Source organism: Lathamus discolor, chromosome 5 (assembly GCF_037157495.1).
Source record: "Lathamus discolor isolate bLatDis1 chromosome 5, bLatDis1.hap1, whole genome shotgun sequence".
Lineage (NCBI taxonomy): Eukaryota > Metazoa > Chordata > Aves > Psittaciformes > Psittacidae > Lathamus > Lathamus discolor.
Genome location: NC_088888.1, coordinates 111,639,682 through 111,663,372, shown reverse-complemented (window position 1 = coordinate 111,663,372; position 23,691 = coordinate 111,639,682). Strand labels below are relative to the sequence as shown.

Here is a 23,691-nt window from a genome sequence, read left to right as displayed (position 1 = left end):
CCACAGCCATCAGAGAGGGGCCTCTGCCCCCTCCTGCCTGCTCCGCGGAGCACGATGGTGAGCAGGACACCAGCACTGCCCACCCTGGTGGTGTCCCCAGCCCTGTCCTCTAGTGGGGAGGGCTGGGAGCTGAGCGTACCTGAGGAGTATCCGTGTGGTGCCCACTGCCAGCCTTGGATGTCCTCCTGTGCGACCGCACCTCCTGACTCTGCGCATCAACCACTCCATAAATAAATACGTTAAATAAATAAAGTGACAGATCCAGATTGGGGAGGGGGGCAGAAGGCAGAAGGGGGCAGCTCCCCTCGCCCCGGAGGGCTGTTCGTGAGCATCTCACTAACACACGCGCACACACAGTAGCTGAAGACAAAGACGAACTGGGACTGGTGGAGATGCTGCCGGCTGGGGCCCCCTCCTCGGCTGCCGGCGCGGCACAGTCCTCACTGCAAGGCAGTGCAAGGGGACAAGGGGTCCAGGACGTCACTCCTGAGCTGGCGTTGTGGCGGCGCATGGGGAGCTGGAGGTGAGGGAGACATGAGTGGTTGAGGATGGCAGTGACCGCGGCGTCTGGCACCTGGATGGACAGAGAAAACCTAGTTTCCTTCTCCTTCCCCTTCCCCTGCCTCCCACTTTGCCCCAGATCCACTTTCTCAGTCATTTGCTATACAGGAAGAACTAAAGGATGCCCCTAACATGCTGGGCAGGACAATACCTTGTGTCTCACCATCTGAGATACATGTATATCAGAATCGCAGGAACGGTGTGGGTGGGAAGGGACCAGTTCCAACCCCGTGCCACACGAAGGGACACCTTCTACTAGACCAGGTTGCTCCAAGCCCTGTCCAACCTGGCCTTGAACACTGCCAGAGATGGGGCAGCCACAGATTCTCTGGGCACCCTGTGCCAGGGCCTCACCACCCTCACAGGGAAGAACTTCTGCCTAAGAGCTCATCTCAGTCTCCCCTCTGTCAGGTTAAAGCCATTCCCCTTGTCCTGTCCCTACAGGCCCTTGTCAAAAGCCCCTCTCCATATTTCTTGTCAGCCCCATTAGGTGCTAGAAGCTGCTCTACGGTCTCCCTGGATCCTTCTCCAGGCTGAACAAGCCCAGCTCTCTCAGCCTGTCCCCATAGCAGAGGTGCTCCAGCCCTCAGGGCATCTTTATGGCCTTCTCTGGACCAGCCTCCAACAGATGCATGACTTTCCTGTACTGAGATGGATATAACGATATCACCTGTTTTAATATGCATCCGACAACTGTTACCAAAACAATGTCAGCCATATTTTAAAACCTGATCACACCCCAACAGCTCATGGCCAGGTTCAACCCCAGAAGGAACAGCATTGCAGCTCTGCCACGACTCCTCTGCCTGCCCTAAGCCCAAGCACTGCCCACATGGAGCATCCCGGCCGCACCGCAGCACAAATGAGTCCCCCCTGGTCCCCAGCAGCACTCACCAGGAACGGGACTTCCTCACCCGGGAGGCCACCGGCCGCTCCAGGAAGCTGTCCAGGTGCATCAGCCTCTCCAGGTGCAGAGCCCGGGGGTCCTGCTCTGCCGGGTCCCTACTCCGCTCAAACTCAAAGATAGCTGGCGGGGAGAGGTCCAGCTCCAAGAACATGATATTCTCAGCCTGCAGTAGGACAGGGCAAAGGGAAAACCAATACAAGGAGTCACCGCATGGCTGAACACAGCACCAGCTCTGTCAAGTCCATGCCACTGACAGAAGGTGACCAGCACGCTAGGGAGTGGGACCCTCCTCTGGCTGCCACAGCCACAGGTCAAGCTCCATACTGGGGTTCCGGCTCATGGCTCTGCTCTTCCTGGTCTTCCCTGGGGTTGAGACCAGCAGGTAAGGCTGAATGGCCCTGTCCTTTCGAACAGCAGGAGCTGTTAGGCCGCCAAGCCAGCAGCAAATGGACCAGCTGAAAGCATGGCCACCGATCCTGTCAAGTGGGTGAATAAAGCCAGGAGCTTGAACTGATGTACCCCAAATCATGATGGGCTTGCTTACTTCGTTTTCTCTCCCACTGTTCATCTGTCTGTCCACCCATCCATTCATCCATCCATTCATCACATTTATCCAGTGACTTATTGTCCCCCTGGCACGCAGCAGTGCTCCCTCACTTACCCGGTATCGAGGATGAGATCCCATGGCCATGGCCACACGGGCAAATTGGCTGATGGGTCTCTTGTACCCCACTGCAGAGGTAGGCCGCTTCTTCATTTGGTTGCTGTTTCTAAAACATCAATTAAGAGAAGAACATGTAGTAAAGAACATAAATACCTACTAAAACCCATCCAAATGGTTAGAGGCCTTGTGCCTGCAGGAGGCAGCGCAGGGGTCGGGGACAGGAACAGGAACGTACCCTCCGGTGGGCACGAGTGGCTGGAACTTCCACTGGTCTTCATCACCATCAAAGTACAGGCGGTTCATGATCTTGTTTTTCTCCTCTGGTGGGATGAAGTTCTCGATGATCAAGTACCTGAGTGACCAGCCAATAGACAGAGCGGGAGCAAAGACGGGGAAGGAGTAGGAGAGGAAGGAGTTAATGTGACAAGTGACCAAAAGCAGGTCAGAAAGGGAGAGGAAAGGGATGTCAGGGAGACAGGGAGACAGCACAGGGAAATGAGAAAACGTAGAGAAGATGGAAACAGGATAGAAATTGAGAGGGTGAGGCAATAGGACAGAGAGGCAAGACAGGCAGGAGAGTGGGGAGAGAGGAAGACAGTCATCAGAGAGGAGAGAAGACATAGGCAGCTCTGCAAGACTTCCTCCAGCAGGAACCCCCGTCTGCTCCTTGCTGCCTGACCAGATGATAAAGGAAAGCTCAGTGATGCAAAATGAACCCCAGGGGAATCATTTTTTCCATATTTTGGGGGGCAAATCAAACAATTACAGGAAACTGTTTTGCACTGCTGAGTTGCTCCATTGAGTTCTCAGCTTTTAAAAAGTCTGAGTAATGTCTAAAGAGAAAGGCAGCAAAATTCGAGGAGAAAGTTTGTTTCTAGTAAAATTATAAAATATCTTCTCTTGAAGATGCTTAAGATATATGGCTGGCTGGGGTTTTGTGAAGATGCTGAATACAGTTACTGCTGAAGTGAAAACATCCACTGAGGGTGGCAGCCCAGCAGCTGCATCTCCCGCTGGAGGTTCCTGGAGGGAATACGGCTTTGCCGCCGTTGTGCCAGAAGCTCCCGCAAGGCGGGGGCTCACCCCGAAGTCCCCTGAGCTGCTCTTCCTCTGAGGACTGTGCTGGGGCTGGAGCAGTTTCCAGGTGCCCCCAGGGGACACCCACCTCCAGCTAGCACTGTCAGGTCCCATAACTCACCCACAGCCCGCACTGCGGCTGTACTGGCATTTCTGCTTCTGTATTTTGTGGTTTCTCACCTTTCTCAGCAAGTTTTTAATACTCTTGCATGTGACTCACCCAGCTCAAGAGGTGTAAATACGTTTTACACCTTCCGCTACTGCTGACGGGGTACGAAGTGCTCACATGTCCCTGTCAGCAGGCGTATTGCTCTCTCCAGCTGCGCACCCCGGCTCTGCTCTGTGCACTCCAGCTTTGTTCTGCATAACCCAGTTCTGCTCTGTGCACCCCAGCTTTGCTCCATGCACCCCAGCTCTGCTCTACGTAACTAAGCTTTGCTCTGCATACCCCAGCTCTGCCCTCTGCACCCCAGTTCTGACCTGCACGGCTGCAGGGGACACACAACCACCTACTTGAGCTTCAGCTCCCGTGTCTGCTCATTCTGTGCCTCCTCCAGGTCCTGCCGCACACGGATGTACTCGTCGTGCTGGTCCTGGATCTCTGCCTTCACAGCCTGCAGCTTGGCATACAGCTGGGGAGAGGAAGAGACCATCAGCCCCACAGCTTGGGGCCTGCAGTGAGCCCCAGGGCTCTGGCGGCTGGAGGGATGATCGTCCCCAACAACCACACTCTCACCTTCTTCAGCTTCTTGGTTTTGATCTCCACCTCCTGCTGCAGGGAGGTGTAAGTCTCCCGCAGCTCCATGGTCTCCTCGTCCCGCAGCAGCATCTCCTGCTGCATCTCCCGCTCCCGGCGTTTCTGCAGCACAGGAGGAAACACTCAGAGTCAGGAAGGGGAACTGCCCCCCCCCAGGACACCCTCATCACCTGCAGGCCCCAGTGCCGTTACCTGCTCAGCTATCTCCTGTCGTTTCAGTTCCAGCATCTTCTGCTGCTCATTAGTGTGGTCCACGATGGTCCTGCCGCCGATGAGCAGCTTGCTCTCCATTGCCTGGGGGGGCAGAGGAGGATGGGGGGTCAGAACACGGCTCTACCACCCCACACCCCTTGCCAGGTGGTGACCCCCATCCCTGGTCCCTGTCCTGGGCACTGTGTCCTCACCCCTGCTTTCAGGGGGTGGGGGCTTTCGCACATGTTTCCACTGATGGGGAGGGGGCTGCACACAGACACCATGAGCCCGGTGCTGAACACTGGGTGCATTAGCTGGGGGTGCAAGCGACATGCCCCCCTCCATGGGGATGTGGCCTGGGGCCGCTGGCTCTGAGCCCAGGCTGTTTTGGGTCCCACTTCCTTCCGCACAGCTGCGAGCCAGCGGGACGCCACGGATGTGCGGCAGCTGCCGCAGTGGGGCCCCAGCCCTGGCCTCCTATCTCCAGCTGAGCTGTGTGAACCATGCCAAGCCATGCCAAACCATGCTGAGCTGTGCCAAGCCGTGCCGAGCTGTGCCAAGCCAGGCAGGGGGCTCTGCCTCAAGCCCCTTGGGACTTCCCAAGGAAAATGCAGCAGGAAAACCACTCACAGCAGCACTTCCCACGGCTCAGCCAAATCTGTATCCACCCTGACTCCCCCATCCCATCCCATCCCACCCTGTCACCCCCGTGCCGGCTTTACCAAGGGGAAAAGGGCTCACGCACACACACACCCATGGGTGTAACGTGCATACACCCATGTACACACACGCCTGTGCACAGCCAAACCCCTGCACACATGCACATGTACACACACATGTGCATGCACACTGCTACAAGCATGCCCAAGCATGCAGACATTGGTGCTCACACACATGCGCGCTCCCCCTTACTCCATGGACGCACACATTACTGCACTCATGCATGCACACTCATGTGCCTGTACACACACACACGCACACATCCAACATGCGTGTGCACAGCCACTCCTGTCTGGAAACCATGGGGCTGGGAGCCCTGCTGGGCTGCCACAGCAGCCTCGCACCACGTGTGGCTCCCACGTGTGTCCTCCTGCGACGTGTGTGCACATGTGTGCGATGGGGGTGCGCTGACATGCAGCACATGCATCCACACACACGCAGCCTGTGCGCACACATGCATGCCCCCAGTGCTGCACCTCAGGGACACGAGCAGGGACGGACCCAATCACCACACACGGCTTTAAAAATTCATGTCCCAGACACAGCGTCAGCACCGACAGCTTCTTCCCCACATGCAGACCCCTGGGACACCCCCACTGACATAGCCAAGGCCCTGCGAGGGGGGAGTGTCACCACACCACACCATGGGAGATGCCAGCACTGCGGGGGCACACACGGTGTTCACTGGTGCCACCACACACACCCTTGGGCAGAATTCTCCCCAGGGATGCTGTATATCCCAGCTGCCGCCCTGGGCACAGAGGTGGGGGCTTGGACAAACCAGCGACCTCGATCACACCAACAGCTATCTGGGACAATACTCTTATTCTCCCTATTTTTCCCCTGTTTTTTCCCTTCCCCAGTCCCCATGTGGGGTGACTGGGGGGGTGCACAGTGTGGAGCTTTAGGGACGTGCAAGCAGCCCCCAGCTCTCATGGGACAACCCCCACGTCCATACCACCAGCTCCCACCTTCCACCACCCTCACAGCCATTCAGAACTATGTGGCACATCCTCAGATGGGTGCCCATCCAGCCCCTTCGATTCCAGTGATGGGGATTCCTCCTTCCTCCTGGCCCTGCCACCTTCAGTTGGGTGCCATTGGCCAGGCATTAAAGGGCCCCCACCCCTCCTCCTCCTTTGTCTTGGTTCTAACTGCATCCTGTGATGGTGAGTGACCTCCAAACCCTGCTGGGGTGCAGGGAGGGGACCAGGCGTGCGTGGGGATGATGCTTGGCCAGGGCAGCACACTGTAACGCCTCTCCATGGGGAAGGCTGCCACCTTTGCATGGGATTAGGGGCTTTCTTAGCGCTGCTGTTTCCCCCCTGCCAAAGCATTTATTCCTTTTAATGAAGTTGATTCCCAATCTTCTTTAGTGCCTGGGACAGACTGAATGCTAAGCCTCTCACAGGAGCTCATTTCCGTCACTCAGTGACTTCCCTGGCACTTTCCTGGCCACTGACCCCTGTCTCAGCACCCAGAAGAGGCCTCGGGCAAGGGGGCCTGAGCAGCTGCAGGCACGGCCCATCCTCCTAGGTGCCATGGTGCACATCTGGGTGCTGAGGTGCACATCTGGCCCCCATCTCTCCAAGCTGCCAATATGTCCCAGCCAGACTGTAGGGCTGGGCCCTGGCTGGGCCAGAGAGCCCATGAGTGTGACAGCAAGACAGGGTCCAGCTTGCATCACCCACACATGTGTGGGGCACCCTGTGTTCCCCCACTTACTACATCTGCCATTGCCACAGTCACTATGAAGCTATTAAGCATTTGAGTGGGACACAAGGCTCTTGTCAAGCTGGTGCCTCCTGCCTGGCCACAGGCAGTGCCTACTGGGGTGAGTATCATAGCAGTCTCTGCCCTCCATCACTGGCTCCAGAGTGATTTTTGCCCCCTGGGGCTACACGTCACTGCTGTGAGTGTGCTGTACCCCCATGGGTTGAGGGTCCTGGCCTGCACATCAGTTCCGAAGGCCACCAAAAAGGATGCAGCATCATCCCACCTCCGGCCCTGCCTTGTTACTCAGCAGTTACAGGACACACGGTGGCCCCGAGCCAGCTTCGCTGCACCGTGCCGGACGAGGAGACCGCACTGGATGGCTGCCAGTGACAACCTCCACTCCACCACGGTGGCAGCGCAGGGACTGGCCGCGGGGACCCCCCCTCCACGCCGAGCATCCTGCTCCACCAGGATACCCAGCATGGGACACACAGAATGCCAGCAGGCGACCCATGTCCTCCCCCATGGCTCTGTCCCCGCTGCACGTCCCATTGTGAGCCTGCAGGTGTCTGTGCAGGCATCCAAGCACGCCCATGCATCCCTGGGCATGATCATGCATCCCTGAGCACAGCCTCACATCCTTCGGCCTGGCTGCGCATCCCTGAGGCTGCAACAAAGAAGGCTTTGGCAAGGGAGGAGGGCACAAGAGCATCCTCCTGCTTAGCCCCTGAATTCCTCAGCAGAGACCAGAACCCCACGCACGTCCATGCCTGAAGGGTTCTGTGCTGGTCCCCAGCCCAGCCACCGCATCTGGCCCACCGTGGTGATGGAGGGGCTGTGCTGGAGAGTGACGTGGTGGGGCAGGGTGCTGGGGGTCCTTCTCCATCACCATGACTGCTCCAGCCCTGCGCTCACACCCCCAGGGTCACCGGGAGGGGGCAGGGCTGGAAGGGCAGTGGGGCAGCCCCAGACCCCAGCACAGGACTGGGGCTGGGCCGGGGCTGCTGCGGCCCCTCTTGCCCTCAGCTCCGCATCACCCAGCGTCCCCAAGCTGGGGCAGGAGCTGTGGTAATGGACATGGGGGGCAGGTAGGGGACAGGCAGTGCATGGTCCCAGCCCCAGCCCTGGGTGCATTCCTGGGGCCACCAGGGACAAATGTGCAGCATCACTCCCCCGCCCCGCTGCAAGCTGCTTTGTTGTGCTGAGAGGGACAAGAGCTGAACACAGCAAAGTGATCCACTGCCCCATGGCCCTTCCTGCCCCACAGCCCCCAGAGCTCCCACACAAAGTCCCCATGCAGCTCCATGTCTGAGGGCAACTCCAGCCCAACACTACACAGGAGCATGGGGCTGCCCTTGGGCACCTTGCCTGGGAGCCCACCTTGCTTGGACACCCTGCCTGGAAGCCTCTCAGGCACCCCATAAGGGGCTAGAGGCAAAGCAGGTCTTCCCCCAGCATTGCTCACAGTAGCACGTGGCAACACGTACCTTGTACTTGGTGGCCAGTAGCTCCGTGGCCTCCTGCTCCTTCCGCAGATCCTCAATCATCTTCTCCTTCTCCTGAAGCAGCTTTTGCTTCTCCTCGCTCACCAGGCTGTGGTCATCCTGGATAGCGGCTTTCTCCTCTTCCAGTCTCTCCTTCTGCTCCTTCAAGTAGCTCTCCATGTTCTTCTCCAGGCCGTCCTCATTGTCATCCTCCCCTTCGTTCTCTGCAGCACTTTCTCCATCCATCACCTTCTTCTTCCGGCTGCTCCTTCTCCTCTTCTTCCCCAACATGCCACGTTTCTCTAGCTGGGCTTTCAGCCGGACAATCTCCTCCTGAAACTCCCGCAGCAAGGTGTCTTTGGGGTCCTCGTTCACCCGGGGCTTGTTCTTGATGTTCTTGGCCCTGTTGGCGAACCTGAGGGTGGAGAGGCTCTCGTCGTAGCTGTGAGAGGCTGGGCCTAAGGTGGCCACCATGATTGTCTTGGCGTTGCCCCCAAGGGAGTCCTGCAGCAGGCGGGTCAGTTTGGAGTCCCTGTAGGGGATGTGTGTGCTCCTGCCATCCACGAGGGCGGAGATGACATTGCCCAGGGCAGAGAGGGAGAGGTTGATCTTGGATGCTTCCTTGGGGCGCTCTCCGTGGGCCCCCATTTTGCTCTGGCGCTCGCTGCCAGCCAGGTCCACCAGGTTGAGCTTGCCCACACGGATGTGCTCCTCGCCATCCGGCCCCGTCTCACTGCACTCGATGGTGATGAGGAAGATGGCGTGGGAGCGGGAGCTGTGCTCGTTCATGTTGGTGCTACCTACTGACCGTGTCTGGCTCCCCAGGTTCATCACATGCTCAATCTCCTTCACGTTCTTGGTGACGAAGGAGGAGAGGTCCTTGATGTACACCCCCGTCTCGGGGTTCTCCTTCAGCTCCAGCTTCTTGCTCTGGTCCTTGGCAAGGAGGTCCCTGATCTCCTCCTGGTAGATCTCCAGGTACGAGGCCCTCACCAGGTACTGCTGGTTCTGCGAGCGGGAGATGTGGGTGAAGATGTGCTCAAAGGAGCTGGGGATGATGCCCCGCTTCTCGGGCTCCGCCCAGGCCCCCTGCATGGTGTAGGTCTTGCCGGTGCCCGTCTGGCCATAGGCGAAGACGGTGCCATTGAAGCCCTGCAGCACGGCGTCTATGAGCGGCCGGACCGTCTCGTCGTAGAGGTCTGCCTGCTTGGAGCTGGCGTCGTAGACAGCGTCGAAGGTGAAGGTCTTGGGCAGCTCCCCGGGGGACGCGCGGGGGTTCCGGATGCTCACCTGCCCCAGCTTCACATCCAGCTCCAGGACGCGCTCGTAGCCCGCCGCCTCCTCCTTCCTGCTCATCGGGCGGCACCGGGCCACCACCTTCAGCGCCTCGCAGCCGCTGCGGGGCTTACCGGCCATGGCGGCGGCGGGCGGGGCGGCGGCGGCGGCGGCGGCGGCGGCGGTGGAGCGGGGCTCAGCCGCGCCGTCCCCGCAGCATCGCCCAGGCCGGGGCTGGGGCCGGGACCGGCGGGCGGGGGGCGGCGGGAGCCGGGGGGCGGCGGGGCAGCCCCGCCGGGCGCTCGCTCATGGCAGCGCGGCCGCTGCGACCGCCCGTGTGCGGGGCCGGGCGGGGCCGGGCGGAGCGGCTGATTCGCTGCCGGCCGCGCACACGCACACGCACGGGCAGGACACGGGCGGGAGGGTGCGCGGCCCCGGCTCCCCCCGCACCGCGGCCCGGGCACGCCGGGAGCTGTAGTCCGGCCTTTGTGCTGCTCCAGCGCGGGGCGGGAGAGGGGCGGGGGCGGGATTGGAATGTGGGATGCAGGACTGGGATGCAAGCCTGGGGTGCAGGGTGCAGGATGTTGAGAGAAGGATACAGGATTGGGATGCAGGATGCGAGACTGGGACGCAGGGCGCAGGATGCAGGATGTGTGATGAGGGGTGCAGGGTGCAGGACTGGGATGCAGGGTGCAGGGTGTGGGATAAAGAATGCAGGGTTGGAATGTGGGATGCAAAGCTGGGATGCAGGATATGGGATTTACAATTGGGATAAAGGATTGGGATGCAAGGCCAGAATGCAGAATGCAGGGCTGGGAGGCGGGATGCAGGGTACAGGATGTGTGATGAAGGATGCAGGATGCAGGATTGGGATGCAGGGTGCAGGATGTGGGATGCAGAATGCAGAATGCAAGATTGGGATGTGAGATGAAGGATACAGGGCTGGAATGGGTCAGACAAGATGATCTTTAAGGTCCTTTCCGACCCAAACCATTTGATGATGCAAGATGGAGGGGACATGATGTGGGATACAGATTCAGGACTGGGCTGTAGGATGCAGGGTACATGATATGGGGTGCAGGGCTGGGATGCTGGCTGCAGGGTGGAGGATAGAAGCAGCGAAGGGCAGCAGCCTAGCAAAGGGACAAAGCTCTTCCCTTGAGCCCAGCAGCTGGAACAGGGATATCTCTCCCTGCCCATCTCCTGTGAGGCCAGGGCTGCGTCACCCTCACCAGCCACCCTGGTGGTGCTTTGGGGTCCTCGAGCTGCCCCAGGCCGTGTGTGCCCCTCACCCCAAGCCTCCAGGTCCTGGACCCCAGTCCTGTCCCTTCCTTGCAGCCGAGTGGGAATAATCCCCAGCACCCTATGGGAGAGGCAGCTGGGGCTTCAGAAGAAGATTAAACATTCTTGTGGTTAATCGAGTCCCAGCAGCCACCCGTTCCCCGGAACCAGAGATTATCCCATAATTAATTAATTAGGGTATTTGCTGCCATAGGCAGGGCTGTCTGGTGCAATCCAAGTCCTCTGACTCCCAGAGGAGCTTTGAGGGGCAGGGCACGGTCACCTCGCTGAAGGCACAGCCACAGTGATGGAAAGGGACCAGGGGACAAAAGCAGGGCACAGTGGAGGGGGGTAGCAGGGGGATGCAGCAGGGCTGGAGGGGAGATGGAAGTGGGACAAGGGACAATGGAGGGGGAACGCAGGGGGGTGGGGAGAAGATGACGGGCATGGTGGAGGGGGATGTAGAAGGGATGGAGAGGGGATGGAAGCAGGTAGAAGCTTCAGTGGAGGTATGATGGAGGGGAATTAAAGGGGGGATGCAGCAGTAATGGAGAGAGAGTGGAAGAATGGAAGGGATGACGCAAGGGGGGGATGGAGGCCTTAGTGGAGGTGATGGAGATGGTGGGGAGGGTGGAGGGTAGTGGAGGGGCGATGGAGGGGAAGTGGCCTTACCATGGGACAAGGACCCCAGTGCTGCTTGGTTCTGCCTGTGGCATGAGAGTCCTCAAGGCAGACAGGTTCAAGAGCACATAGCCCTGCTCCCAGAGAAGCCCCCAACCCCAAATCTTCCACAGACCAGTCTGGGGTGACAGGTAGGGGTCAGCTGACCCATAGGAAGGGGGTGATATTTAAGCAGGGCATGAGGTAAGGGCAAAGGTACAGAAGGACAGGGTAACATGTCAGGAGCGGGAAGGAGTGACAGGTAGTGACAGCATGACATGGCAGGTTGGGCTGACCTGTCAGGACATGGTGACATAGTGACGGGGTGACATGTAGGGGCAGAATGACATGAAGGACACGGTGCCATTCAGGCTGGGTGCCGGGCCGTGCAGGGTGCCATGCAGGGACGGCCCCTTGCCCACAGGTGTCAGCACCGGAGCACAGTGCACACTGCTGCTGGCTAGTGGCCTCTGGACCGGCCTCGCGGCTGACCTCTAGAGCAGCCCGAGGCTGTCTCCGGGGTGCTGGGGACAGTGGACCCTTACTGTGCCCCTCTCGAGCCAGCCCCGTGTACATGGCCAGGGGCACTATGAGGCTTGGGGCCACCCCCCCCCCCCCCCCCGCAGCAGCCCCCAGAGCAGCGGGGGCAGAGCCTCCCACCCTTTGCTCCACGTGGGATACAGTGTGTATGGGGACCACAGTGTGGCCCCAGGGAACCCCACCACTGCTTTTATCCCACCCATGTGCAAAGTGGGGATGTGGGCTGGGGGACCCCAGGGCAGCCCTTGCTGGGTGGGGGTCCCGGTGACATGACCGATGTGGGATGGTGCATGGGTTGCTGAGTGCCCTTGGGGAGGGGAGTTATTAGGAGACCCTGAGTCACAAGGTGGGCTGCGGGGTGAGTCCCTGGGTGGAGGGAGCTGTGCAGTGACTCAGGCCCCACTGGTCCCCCTAGCATGTCCCTGTGCAGAGTGAGGGGTGCACTGCCCCACTCCCATCAGGCTCCAGGGTTTGATGATTTCTATGGCATCTCAGGGATGCTGCCCTCACCCTTCTTTGCTGTGGGTACCACACCAGCATCAGTGTCATGGCCAAGGTAGGGCTGAGCATCCCAGGGGTGACACTGGGCTGGCCGGGACAAGGTACATGGTCCAGTTGCCACACAATGGTGGGGTGCCATTCAAGCCCTGACCCCATCCCCAAAATGTCCCCAGCACCATGGCCACCCCTGAGACACCACTGCCAGACCTGGGCCACCAAGGCTGTTCCTGGGACAGCACAGTCATCTCTCGAAGACTGCAGCCACTGTGGTCACTCCAGGGACACTGCAGCCATGCTGGGGCACTGTGGCTGACTCCGCAATGTTATGGCGATTCCTGGGCCACTGTGGTCACCAGTGCAGACACTGCAGCCACCACAGGGACACTGATAACCATGGGATGCTTTGGCCATCTGTGGGATACCACAGCTGTCTTTGGGACACATTGTACCTTGCACATTGTACCACCACTGCCACCCAGCACCTTGCCCCATCCTGCCTGCCAGTGGTCGCCAGCCCCCGAGTGCTGAGTGGACGGGCACTGTGGGCAGTTTCCCTTTGGTTTTTTCACTGTGCTGCTTCACACCCTGACCTTCCCATGCCAGGTCTCCTGGACCACGGTGGGACAAGGTGGGGGGCTTCCCATGTGGCCAGTGGCAAGGACCCCAGTATGGGTGGCTGTTGCCCTTTTTCTAGCCATGCTGGCAGCCATCATGGAATGAGGTGGGAAGAGCCTGAGTCCCCCACACTCCCATGGAAACACAGCCAAGCTTTGCTCCAGGGAGACGTTGTGAGCTGGAAAAAATGCTGGAAAATGCCAAACAAGCCAATTCCCAACTCTCATGGGTGGCCGGGGAAACCGGGAGGGGGGCTGTGGCCCCATGTACCTCCCAGCTGCGAGGACACCCGACATCCTCATCCTGGGACAGCCCCCCGGGGTGAGGCATCTCCTGGGGCCAGGGGATCCAGGGCTGCCCAGACTTGGCAAAGCCATGGGCCAGAGTTGTTAAGGAATTAATGAGGCATGGGAGGGAAGCCCAGCCAAGCCAAGAAGGTTTCCGGAAGCAGCTCCAGCCAAATCATGCCAGTGTCACCTGCAGTGAGGCGGGAGGCTGTGCTGATGCGGGTGGCAGTGATGGAGAGCCCTCCAGCTCGACATCCACGGCACGGCAGCAGCGGGGCAGTGAGGATGGACAGGCGGCAGGGCCCTGCCTGAGCCGGGTTCTGGCAGCAGGGCAGCAGGAGACCTTGAGATGCTTTTTCCACGGTCTGCCCCAGCCTCTCAGGTTTCTCTGGCTGCCTCGCCCAGGCAGCAGCACCAGGTGGATGTGGGAGGAAGAAACACCCAGTGCTGGTGCTGGTGGTGAGGTTCTGCCACCCATGGGACTCTGTGGTCCCATCCCATCTCCTTCAGCTCAGTGGTCCCTGGGGCGGTTGGGCCACCTCAGGCTCTCTGACAGGGTTCTGACCAAGGGGAAAGGGTGCCAGGGCTGTGCTGGGGTGTACCCCATGTGTCCTGGTGCAGTAGCTCTCCTGAGCCACTGACAGCCCCATTTCCCCATGGGCAGACAGTGCTCAGCCCCTGGATGCATCTGGTGCAGGGCTGGCCAGTGTCACCAGCTCCCTCCACCCAAAACCTTGTTCAAGGTTGTTTCAAAGCTTCCAGAACTTGGCCTCCACCTCTGCTCACCTCCTCATGATCCCCATTGTCCCTCATTCCCAGGTCCTGGTGCTGCTCAATGAGGCTCACTGCCAAAACACTCCTAACCCAGCTGCCACCAGGAAATGGTGCTGAGGCTCAATAAGCATCCTTTGGACAGAGCCTGCCACAGCCAGTGGGGTCCCAGGAGGACCCCAACAGCCCCATGGGGACCTCGGTCTCTGTGGATGCTGTTGCAGGGACAGACAGAAGATCACGGGCTGGGAGCAGGGACAACGATCTCTGTGCTCGCAGCATTGGGTTGACATTCCTTAGTTTTTTCTTGAGTTTGACTAACTGGTATTGGTATTGGCTGGAACAACCCTGGAGAAAAACCTGTCCTCCTGGTGGGGAAAGGATATGTCCTGCATGATGCTGTCCCAGCAGACTGGACACTCTTGCTTGACCCACATCAATGGTCTTTCTCGCTTTCAGCCTTCTTCTCTTGGCTTCTACACAGGGAAAGGGACCCAGAATCACAGAATCCCAAGGGTTGGAAGGGACCTCAAAAGATCATCTAGTCCAACCCCCCTGCAAGAGCAGGGTAACCTACAGTACATCACACAGGAACTTGTCCAGGCGGGCCTTGAATATCTCCAGTGTAGGAGACTCCACAACCCCCCTGGGCAACCTGTTCCCCCTGGACCCAGGGGGATCCAGGAGGCATTTTGCTGCTTTCCCCCAACAGCAGCTCACCAGCATTCCCAGAGATCCACTGGATTTCTTTCCCTGTTTCCCTCCTCTGTGGCAGTTTTGCAGTTCAGCTTTGTCATAATCCCATCTGCTTGTGGCACTCCTCATCTGCTAGGCACCCCCTGCTTCCCTTTTGTGTCCCTGTTTTGATGTGCCAGGTGAGCTTGTGAAGCAGCACTCTCTTCCTGGCACTGCTGGAGAGCATGAAGGGTGCTGAGGAGCCACCCATTTCAAATTCCAGGGCAAGCTGCCACTCCCAACCTGTCCCCCCTTTCAGCATGGAACAGCTTTCTGTTTCTCTGTGACTTGAGAGACGTGTCTGACCATGCAACTTCTGCAAAAGACATCTGGGAATGAGCCTCCAGCTGCTGCTAAACTCTCCTGACCAGTGCTGGAAATGCATCCTTGGCTGCCCGGACACCTCAGACCCAGTGAGCCCGGTTCCCTGTAGAGGGCTTGAAGTCAGAATTGGATCCCGTTCATCCTCTGCGGGACCTGTAGGCAGGACCAGGCTGCCTCCACCTCCTGGCAGCTATGGGAAAAGGCAGTGCAAGCAGAGGCCGGCGCTGGAGAGCTGAGTCAGTTGAGCTCTGCTGAGGGGGACCTGCTGGTGGCTGCTGGGAGCATCCCTGGTGTTGTTCGGTTGTGGCCTCAGGCTCTGGCCACCCTTTGGGCTGAGATCAGAGGTTTTCTGCCTTTTTTGGACCTCGACCTGAATGTTCATAGAGCAGTAGAGACTGCTCAGGCATGACACAGGAGGGCAGGGAACAGGCGGGAGCACCCACAGCTACCCGGGAAGGCAGCAAGGGAACTGCACTGGTGCAAGATTCACCCCAAACTGAAAGGACTGGGGAGCTGGAGGGGTAAGCACCGCACATACTAAGCCTGGATTTAGGATGGATCAGTTTGCCGGCAGCTGACTCCTCTATAATTAGATGGTGGCGGCAGTACAGGAGCCAGCTTGGGGTGCAGAACTCCAACATCTTCCCATCCACACACACATAATTAAAGGAAACATCCCGTTTTTCACATGACCCCCAGAAGCTTAAAACAGCCGAGTGAGTGATGAAATGCGCCTCCTGATGAATGGGGGAAGAGGAATAAATGCCACTGCAAAATGCTGCCTCTCCTGCAGGCCCCAGGCCTGCCCTTGTGGAGAAGACCCTCTGATGTGAAATCACAGGATGAATCCTATTGGGATCCTGGATGGCTTTGCGGCATCTTGTGCCACTTCACTGATCTCTGGTCATGCTAACAGTGGGCTGGAAGGAGCTGCAGCCCTGCCCAACTTCAGGGGCTGCAGGCTGGAAGCCTATGTGTGCCAGATGTGCCCTGTCTGCAGCCCTAGAGCTGTGTCCCTGAGTCCTGTGTGACCTGGGGAAACTCTGTGGCCACTTGCTGATGTCCTGCAGCCTCCAGGCTGTGCCCACCGTCCCCCTTCCCACTTCTGCTGTTGTCCTACAGGAGGTGAGGGGGGGGAAAGGGATGGCTGGCAACCATGTGGGAAGCTTCAGGCTTTTATCTCAGATCTGGGTTTTCAACAGATGTGGTGTGAGCAATGGCCGTAAGGCAACTAGATCAGCATCATTGCTCAGAGATTAAAGGATTTAATAATCTGCTGGCAAGATGTAATTGAAAGAGGCAGAGCTCTGGTTGTACAGTGCTCAACAAACGCACTGGGGTGTTCCCACGCTCTCTCTGGGATCACTCCAAACCCTCCCGTAAGCAGGATAAACTCTCAGTGCATGTGGGGCAAGCCCTTTTCTACACAGATCCAGGGACTAACGCTTCATCTTCCTTTGTAACATTCTTCTAGGGAGTCCTTCATTCAGTGATCTCAAGGAATAAGGAATAGGGGGTGGTGTAGTCTCTTGGCCAGTCCCTGGGCACCGGGGGAAGTGGTGCTGTTACTCGCCAGAGGTCAAAGTGTCATTCAGCAGCAGCAGCGAGCCAGCAATTGCTGCTTCTCAGCCCCTTGTTCTAATCGCTGCTCTGCTGCCTGGTGAAAACCCTTAGAAAACAAGGCAGTGACTGGCTCTGCAAAGCACTGATGACAACAATGCGGAGCTTCTTCCCCCGCTCGTTGTCAGGGTGGGATCATGACCTAGCACAAGCAAGTGATGCTGTGACCAGAAGACAGAAACTTGTGGCAACAGACAGAGGGGCTGAGCCTCTTGGAGGAGGCAGAAGCACAGGAAGATTGAGGTCCTTCAGCATAAAATGTAGGGAAAGAGCCCCTGCGAGTGCATGGCCAAGGTCTGCCCTGTCGCGTAGTGGAGGTCTGGCCTGTCACATTGCCAGCAGGCCTTCCCCATCACACTGCATGGAGCTGGACTGGGCAGCAGCAAAGGCAGAAAGCTCCTTGGACACGTCCAAATACACTGGGAGCCCCACTGAGCTCCCTGTGCTGGCACTGCCTTGCCAGAAGCCAAGCTGAGGTGACTGTGCAGAAATAAGAGACGTACCTGGTATATCGAGCCATCTACCAAAGGTTCTGAGCCTTGTTTGACCTTTCCATCTTCCCTGCTGCCTGGAAGTGCTGACCAAGTCCTGCTCTCACTGGGGTGATGCCAGATAAAACAGAAAATGGGGGAGAAGGTTCCCATTTCAGTGGTGTGGAGCTGCCTTTCTTGCTTCTGTTATTCTCTGGTTGTCTACTACAACCCTGCCTGGGAGGTAGGTGTGGTAGGAGGCAGGGATGTGTGATCCGAAATGGTGAAAGTCTGACTCCACCAGCAGTGGTGGCAGGAGCTGCTCCAAGCATTGGCATGTCCTGCTGCTGCTGAACAGCTGTATCAGAAGCTGCTTGGCCTGCCTGTATGGATCAGCTGGAGGCAGGAGGGCGTCTGGGGAGCCTGGTGAAACCCAACACCACATATGCAAGAATCTGCAAAGGAGAAAAGCACCACTTTTACTTCCCCTCCTCAGGAATTCATCCTTCCGCCAAAGCTTATTTCTTACATAAGGTTCTCCAGGGGTGTCTCACCCAGCTCCTGGGTATGGTTTGGTATTTATTTAGAGTTCCCCTTCCTTCATGAAAACAGCGAAATCACGCAGGCAGCTGGGCACAGATGTGCCTGCAGAGGGGTGGCAGCAGCTCAGAGCTCCTGGTCTGGTGCCTGGGTACTTGCAGCATGGAGGGTGCTGTGGTCACTGCTGCCAAGAGGATAATGTTGCATGGCACCAGGTAAAGCAACCTCAGCCCCTTTCCTGCTCCTCCTCAGACAACCTCCTGAGCATCTGAGGCTGTTACTGTCACCTCTGCCAGGGCTCTAGTCCTTGCATAAGTTTTGGGTTACAGCCATTCCTGAAGCGGGAGCTAGAGGTGACCAAGGGCTGGGAGGGTGTGTGCCAGAGGGCTCCATGGGAGCTCATCCCTCAAGGTCAGGAACAAGAAATGGTGGTACCAGAAGCTCCTCAGACACCCCGACCTGTGCCTGCAGCTGAGCAGTGGGGCTCCTGTCCCTGCCTTGGCTGGGGGAGGAGTTGGACAAAACAAAGCTGCTTGTTCTCTGTGGCTGCTCATGCCTCCCGGATGACAAAGATCTCTTCCATCCCTGTGCGCACCAAGGGCTGGGCCCTGCCTTGTGAGAGGATTTGAGTAACCAGCCAGCCCAGCACATAGCTGCTCTCCCCAGGCAAACCTCCCCAAACTTAAATACTGTTGCACAACTCGCTCCTTGTGATTCATTTTTCCCCGGCCCGCAGTGAGATCTGGAGGGCATGCATCTGCGGCGTGGTGTTGCAACTCCTGCTGCTCAGTGCTCCTGGCAAGTGGGCTCTGACAGCCAGGAAGGGGTTGTCCCCTTCCACCCCATTCTTCCTAATTCAGTGATTATCCCTCTCACATCACATCAGTGCCCTCCTGAGATCAGGACAGAAGAACCTTGCAGTGATGTGGTAGGGAGAGCTGTGAGAACCGTTCCACCTCTCACTGGACATTTGCAAATCGCCCAGCGCTGCGGTGATGGTCTCCCAACCAGGACCCACCAAGCAATTCAGAGCAAGGGTGTCCTTGTCCTTGCTGGGGTGGCTCCTCGGGACTGGTTCCTGTGGGGGGTGACATTTAACTCAGGGCCAGTCTTAGACACCAGACAGAAAATACTTCGTCTTGTTTGCAGTGTGGATACGTGTGACTTCATACGGCTTCCTCCCTAGGATCCTAAGAGATAAACTCCTTTGAAGTCCATGAACAAGCTCTTTAGGACAAAAGGATATTGTAAGCAGTAGTGCAAACACCTAGTGATGTGCTTGTGCCGATACACCTTTGGGGAGTGGCTGGAAGCTGCCTGCCCATTGGTCCTCACTTGGTACCCACGCAGTGCCCTCGCAGCAGAGCTCTCCATGAGTACCAGCAGCTCTTTCCTTATCTGCCCAGTTGTGAACAGGAAGCATTTTGCATGGTGCCCTTGAACTGATCCAGCAAAGCGCTAAAAATAAACCTTCACTGAGAAGCCACAAACTCCTGCCCTGTTGTGTCAGCTCCCAGAGAGAACCCGCTGACAGAGTTCAAGGCTTCTTGGGATGGAAGCTTGTTCCCCCCTGCCCATGTGCCTGCAAGCAGGAGCTGCGAAGGCGGAGAAATCGAAACACAAAGGGAAGAAACCTGCGTGTGTGCCTTCAGAGCTGTGCTAAGCTGTGCTTCGGGAAGGGCTGGGCGGGAGAGATGCGACTCCTATTAAACCTTTGGAGGCAACTCATCCTGCACACAGTGGGAAACCGCTGATTGCGGAACACTTAATTATGTAAGCGAAACGCAATTGGCAGCGTGCTGGATGGCACCGCGGGACGGCGTGGGCTCGGCAAGGGCTGCTCCTCCCCACGCTGAAGCACTGAGGCCTCTGGCAGCCCCTGGCTACGGGCCATCTCATGTGGCTCCAGCAGCTCGGCTCTGGTGGCACTGCCTTGCCGCACAGCCACAGTGGGAGTTGTGACCAAACCCCCGAGCGGCCAGCCCTCGCCATTCAGCTCCCTGGGTCCGTAACACACCATGGCCCCAAGTGCTCCCGTCCAACCGCTTGGACAGTCCGGTTTTCACCCTCGTTTGTGGCAGAGCCTGCGCCCAGCAAAGGGCCTGGCTGCGGCTTGCTCGTGGCAGCCATGGGCTGTCGTGCGCAGGGCCCGGGCAGCAGTGCCCCGGGCTGGGACTGGCGCGCCTCGGGCCCGCGGAGGCAGCGAGGCGCCCCGAGGCGCCGCTGAGCAGGAGGGCTGCGGGCGCGCCGACCGCCCGGGGCACTCGCCGCCAGGGGGCAGCCCCGCCCCGCCCCGCCCCGCCCCGCCCCGCCCCGCCCCGCCCCGCCCCGCAGGAGATCGCGCTCGTGCCCTGCTCCCTTAACACCCCATCCCGCCCTCTGATGTCACCCCCGGGGAGGAGGCGAGACCGGCAGGTCGGCGTAGCCAATGGAAGCTCGGAAAGCACGTAGAGGAGGCGGGACTTCCGCCGGCCTGCCAGAGCAGGAGTGAGGAGGCGGGACCACAGCCCCCACAGGCTCCGCCCCCGGCTCGCGGCCGCGAGCGCGGGTGACGTCACCGCGCGGGCGCGCGCGCGCTGCCAGCCCTTGCGTTCCTGCTTTGCGGCCCCATTGCCACCAGGGGGGCGTGTGCGTGCTGACGTCAGGGCGTGCGCGCCCCCGCCCGGAGGCCTGAGCGGTTACCGAGCGGCGCGCGCGCGCAGGCTCGGTCAGTGGCTGTGGGGAGCTGCCGCCGCCCGGGGAAGTCGCGCCGGGACGAGCCGAGCCGGGTCGCGTCGCGGGGTTATGAGTCCGGGCGCCGCCGCCTCCCCGTGAGGAGCAGCGGGTTCGTGGCGGCGCGGGGAACGCGTCAGGCGCCGGGGCCGCCCCGCGACAGGAAGCCATTTTGTGGGCCCCCTCCTCCTCCTCGTCCTCCTTAGCCGCCGCCCTCGCGAGCGGCGCGGCCGTTGCTGCCGGCCGGGGTGGGCGGGCGGACCCGCGGCGGGGGCGCCCGGTGAAGGCGAGGGGGTGAGCGGGGGGCCGGAGCGGGCGGCTGTGGCCGCCGCGCCTCCCCATGGCGAAGAAAACCTACGACCTGCTCTTCAAGCTGCTCCTCATCGGGGACTCGGGGGTCGGCAAGACCTGCGTGCTCTTCCGCTTCTCCGACGATGCCTTCAACACCACCTTCATCTCCACCATCGGTCAGTGCCCCTCGCTGCCCCCCTCCCTCGGGGTCCTGTTCCCCGCGGGCGGCCCCCCTCTTCCCACCGTGGCGGGCGCCTGCCCGGGGCTTTACCGTGTTCTCTGTGCCCTTCCTCTCCGCTCTCGGTCGCGTTTTAAAGGTTGGACGGAGGGTCCTTGAGGTCCCCTCTAAACTGGGGGGTCTGTGGTATTTTGTGGGATCCTCCCCTTGTGTCCCGGTGTCCCCGGGGACCCCTTGTCCCCACCCTTTCGCCTCCTTGCTCTCGCTGTCGACGCAGAATCCTCGCCCTGGTCACACCCGACGCCGGCTTCGCCTGTGCTGCAGGGAGGAAGGATTTGGTTTCTCTCCACAGTCGGGTGCAGCAGTTTCCCCGGTGGCCCCAGCGACCCTCTCTGTGCCTCCCTTGGGGCATGCTGGCAGCCTGTCCCCACATGCTCTGCCAGCTCCCAGTGAGGGCCCACCTGGCTCCTTCCATCACCGGCTCATCCCCACTGGGAGGGCAGTGGGGTGGCCATCCCTGCGGAGTGTCTTCGCTGCTATTGATGTGGCTTAGCAGAAATGGTCACGCTCGTGGGTGGGGTCTGTTTCCTCACCCAACAAAGCTGTCCTTCCCTGTCTGCGAGCAAGCTGCTGGGCTGCTGGCAAAGGCGACCTTTCAGTGGTGCGCAGCTTCTCGTTAAGGTAGTTTCTTTGACATCATGAAGGAGAGCTGTGTGTTTCCCTAGGCTTTCCTCTCTCCATTTAGTCTATGCTGTGAGACGGGCTGCGTACCTAACGTCCTTTCTCCCTAGGTTTATTACAGCGTTTTTCTTTCTCAACACCATCTTCTTTTGCAGATGGAGAGTTCAGGTCAGCAGCTTCTAACCTTCTCAGTGACTGACTCTGGCAATTTAAGAGAATTCATGCCTCCATTCATTCTTGCAGTACCCGTTGGTGTAATGAGCGTAGGTACCTACATCTGGAAATAAGAAAATTTTGGCAGAGGGTTGAATTGGATCTGGCTTTTTGTGCTTGATATAAATCCCTTAAATGATTGGTCCTACTGCCATTCACCAAGGGTAGGAAAACACAGAGTGTAAATCTTAGTGCTAGGTGTGTGTGCACTCCTGTGTACTTCCTCGTCAGTGTCGAAATGTCACCCTAAAGTTGCATCTCAGACTATGAGATGTAAAAAATGCTCTTAAGCAAGCCTTGGGTAATTTAAAGTGAGAGAAAGTATATTTGGGACAACTAAGTGTCAAAACACGGTTGCCTAAAAGATCTAAGGTCTTAGGGCCTCAACTCATTGATTTGCTTAATTGTTCTGGGGGGTGCACATGAGAGTCACTTAATCTTGTCTCTTACCATTGCATACCTTGACTAAGGAAGGCTGTATTTATTGTGCTGCTGTGGCCGTAGTTTAACTTTGCTTGGCAAATTCCCGCCTGGATCACATGGCGTTTATTGCTTTCCGAGTTTGCTGGGAAGGTTTACTTCAGTTCTCAAAGTTAAAAATAGTCAATGTCTCAGTTAAGAAGTCAGCGGGTGTATGGCGGCTCTCACTCCAGAGAACTTGTGCTTTCAGTGACCAGTAATTTTTAGTAATTAGTAATTCAATAATTAGTATTAGTGGTTGGTCTAACTGCAGTTGTTGAGTGTTCAAGCAGAGTAAGATCAGGTTTCATAGCAAGAGTGCATGTGCGGAGTTTGGAAGCATTTTGGAATAGTCAAACCAATTTAGACCAGTGGATATTTATTTCTGGAGTGCATAAATTGTAGTGCATGTAGACTGGCACACAGACAGGCTTTATTTCCTAGATTCTGAACTAAGTGTCTAGTTGTGGTGGTGGTGAACACCACTCAGTGACTAGTTGGCATGTTGGAGCATGTCAGACTTGAGTCTGCATAGTGGAATTTAGCAGATTTTGGGGCACAAAGAGATTTTTATGTGTGGTGCTGAATTCCATTCCCAAATATATCTTAAATGTATCGTTTTCTTAGCTCTTCTAGAAATAATTGGTTAAAGAGGAAACCTCTTGGAAAGGTGTCCTGTGCAAGAAGTGTCAGTTAAAGCTCGGTTAAAGTATCTGTCCACCTGGTTGTTGTCCATGTTGTTACAATAAAGCAACTGACTAATCTGTGTGAAGGTAATGTTATTTCAGAGTGCCACTGATAACTACAGTGATTAGACTTTCTCAGGTTCTCCTCTACTGCAGCAGTGACGACAGCAATGGCAATCCAGAAATGTGGAAAGGTGCTTTGCCTGCTGGGACCTGCTGCGATGAATCCCACCACAGCAGCACACAACCTGGGCTGCTTTTGCAGCTGGAAGAGGGGGGTTTCAGGAAAAACCTCAGGCAGAGTCTTTGACCTGTAGCAACAAGGAAATGCTATTTCCAAAGCACTTGTGTACACAGTAGATGACATTGAAGGTGACTGGCTGAATCTCTCCTTACATTCGGAAAAAAAAAAAAATACCTGGTAGCTTGTTAGCTCTGATTCATGCTTCTGTTTTTACACTGAGCTCCACCAAGAACCTGAGATAGCTGAGCGTGTAAAATGTGTTCCTGGCCATAAGCAGGGGCTGTTTGGTTGTTGCAGGAAAAGGGTCTCAAAGAACATTGAAACTAGCCTGTGTGTTACATTCATCTTCACACATTTTAAGAACTGATTAAGCATGATCCACGGGGGCAGTTCGGGTAGAATTTACTGTATGTGTGATTTGGTATGTTCTCTTCCACGTTTGACTTTGAATCACTTCAGTCCAATATTTCCTGCTAAACCAGCAGTTAAGCTTTTGGATGTGCTGAGTTGTGCGTGTGAACGGTTTCATT

General features: G+C 57.8%; 2 protein-coding genes across 2 annotated transcripts in view; one reads left to right on the top strand and one right to left on the bottom strand.

Annotated features, from left to right (window-relative positions):
- Positions 1-280: 280 nt before the first annotated feature.
- KIF3C (kinesin family member 3C) lies at positions 281-9,553 on the bottom strand. Its single transcript, XM_065682013.1, has 8 exons — positions 8,082-9,553; positions 4,159-4,260; positions 3,946-4,068; positions 3,723-3,841; positions 2,368-2,484; positions 2,130-2,238; positions 1,456-1,631; positions 281-574 (listed from the first exon to the last, which is right to left on the bottom strand). The coding sequence occupies exons 1-8, from the start codon at positions 9,492-9,494 to the stop codon at positions 481-483; spliced, it is 2,253 nt and encodes a 750-aa protein (XP_065538085.1). The 5' UTR covers positions 9,495-9,553; the 3' UTR covers positions 281-480.
- Positions 9,554-20,347: 10,794 nt separating this feature from the next.
- RAB10 (RAB10, member RAS oncogene family) overlaps positions 20,348-23,691 on the top strand; it is a 47,334-nt gene continuing 43,990 nt past the window's right edge. Inside the window, exon 1 of the mRNA XM_065682011.1 lies at positions 20,348-20,876. Within this exon, the coding sequence (XP_065538083.1) occupies positions 20,750-20,876 (127 nt within the window). The 5' untranslated portion in view covers positions 20,348-20,749. The remainder of the gene's footprint in view (positions 20,877-23,691) is intronic.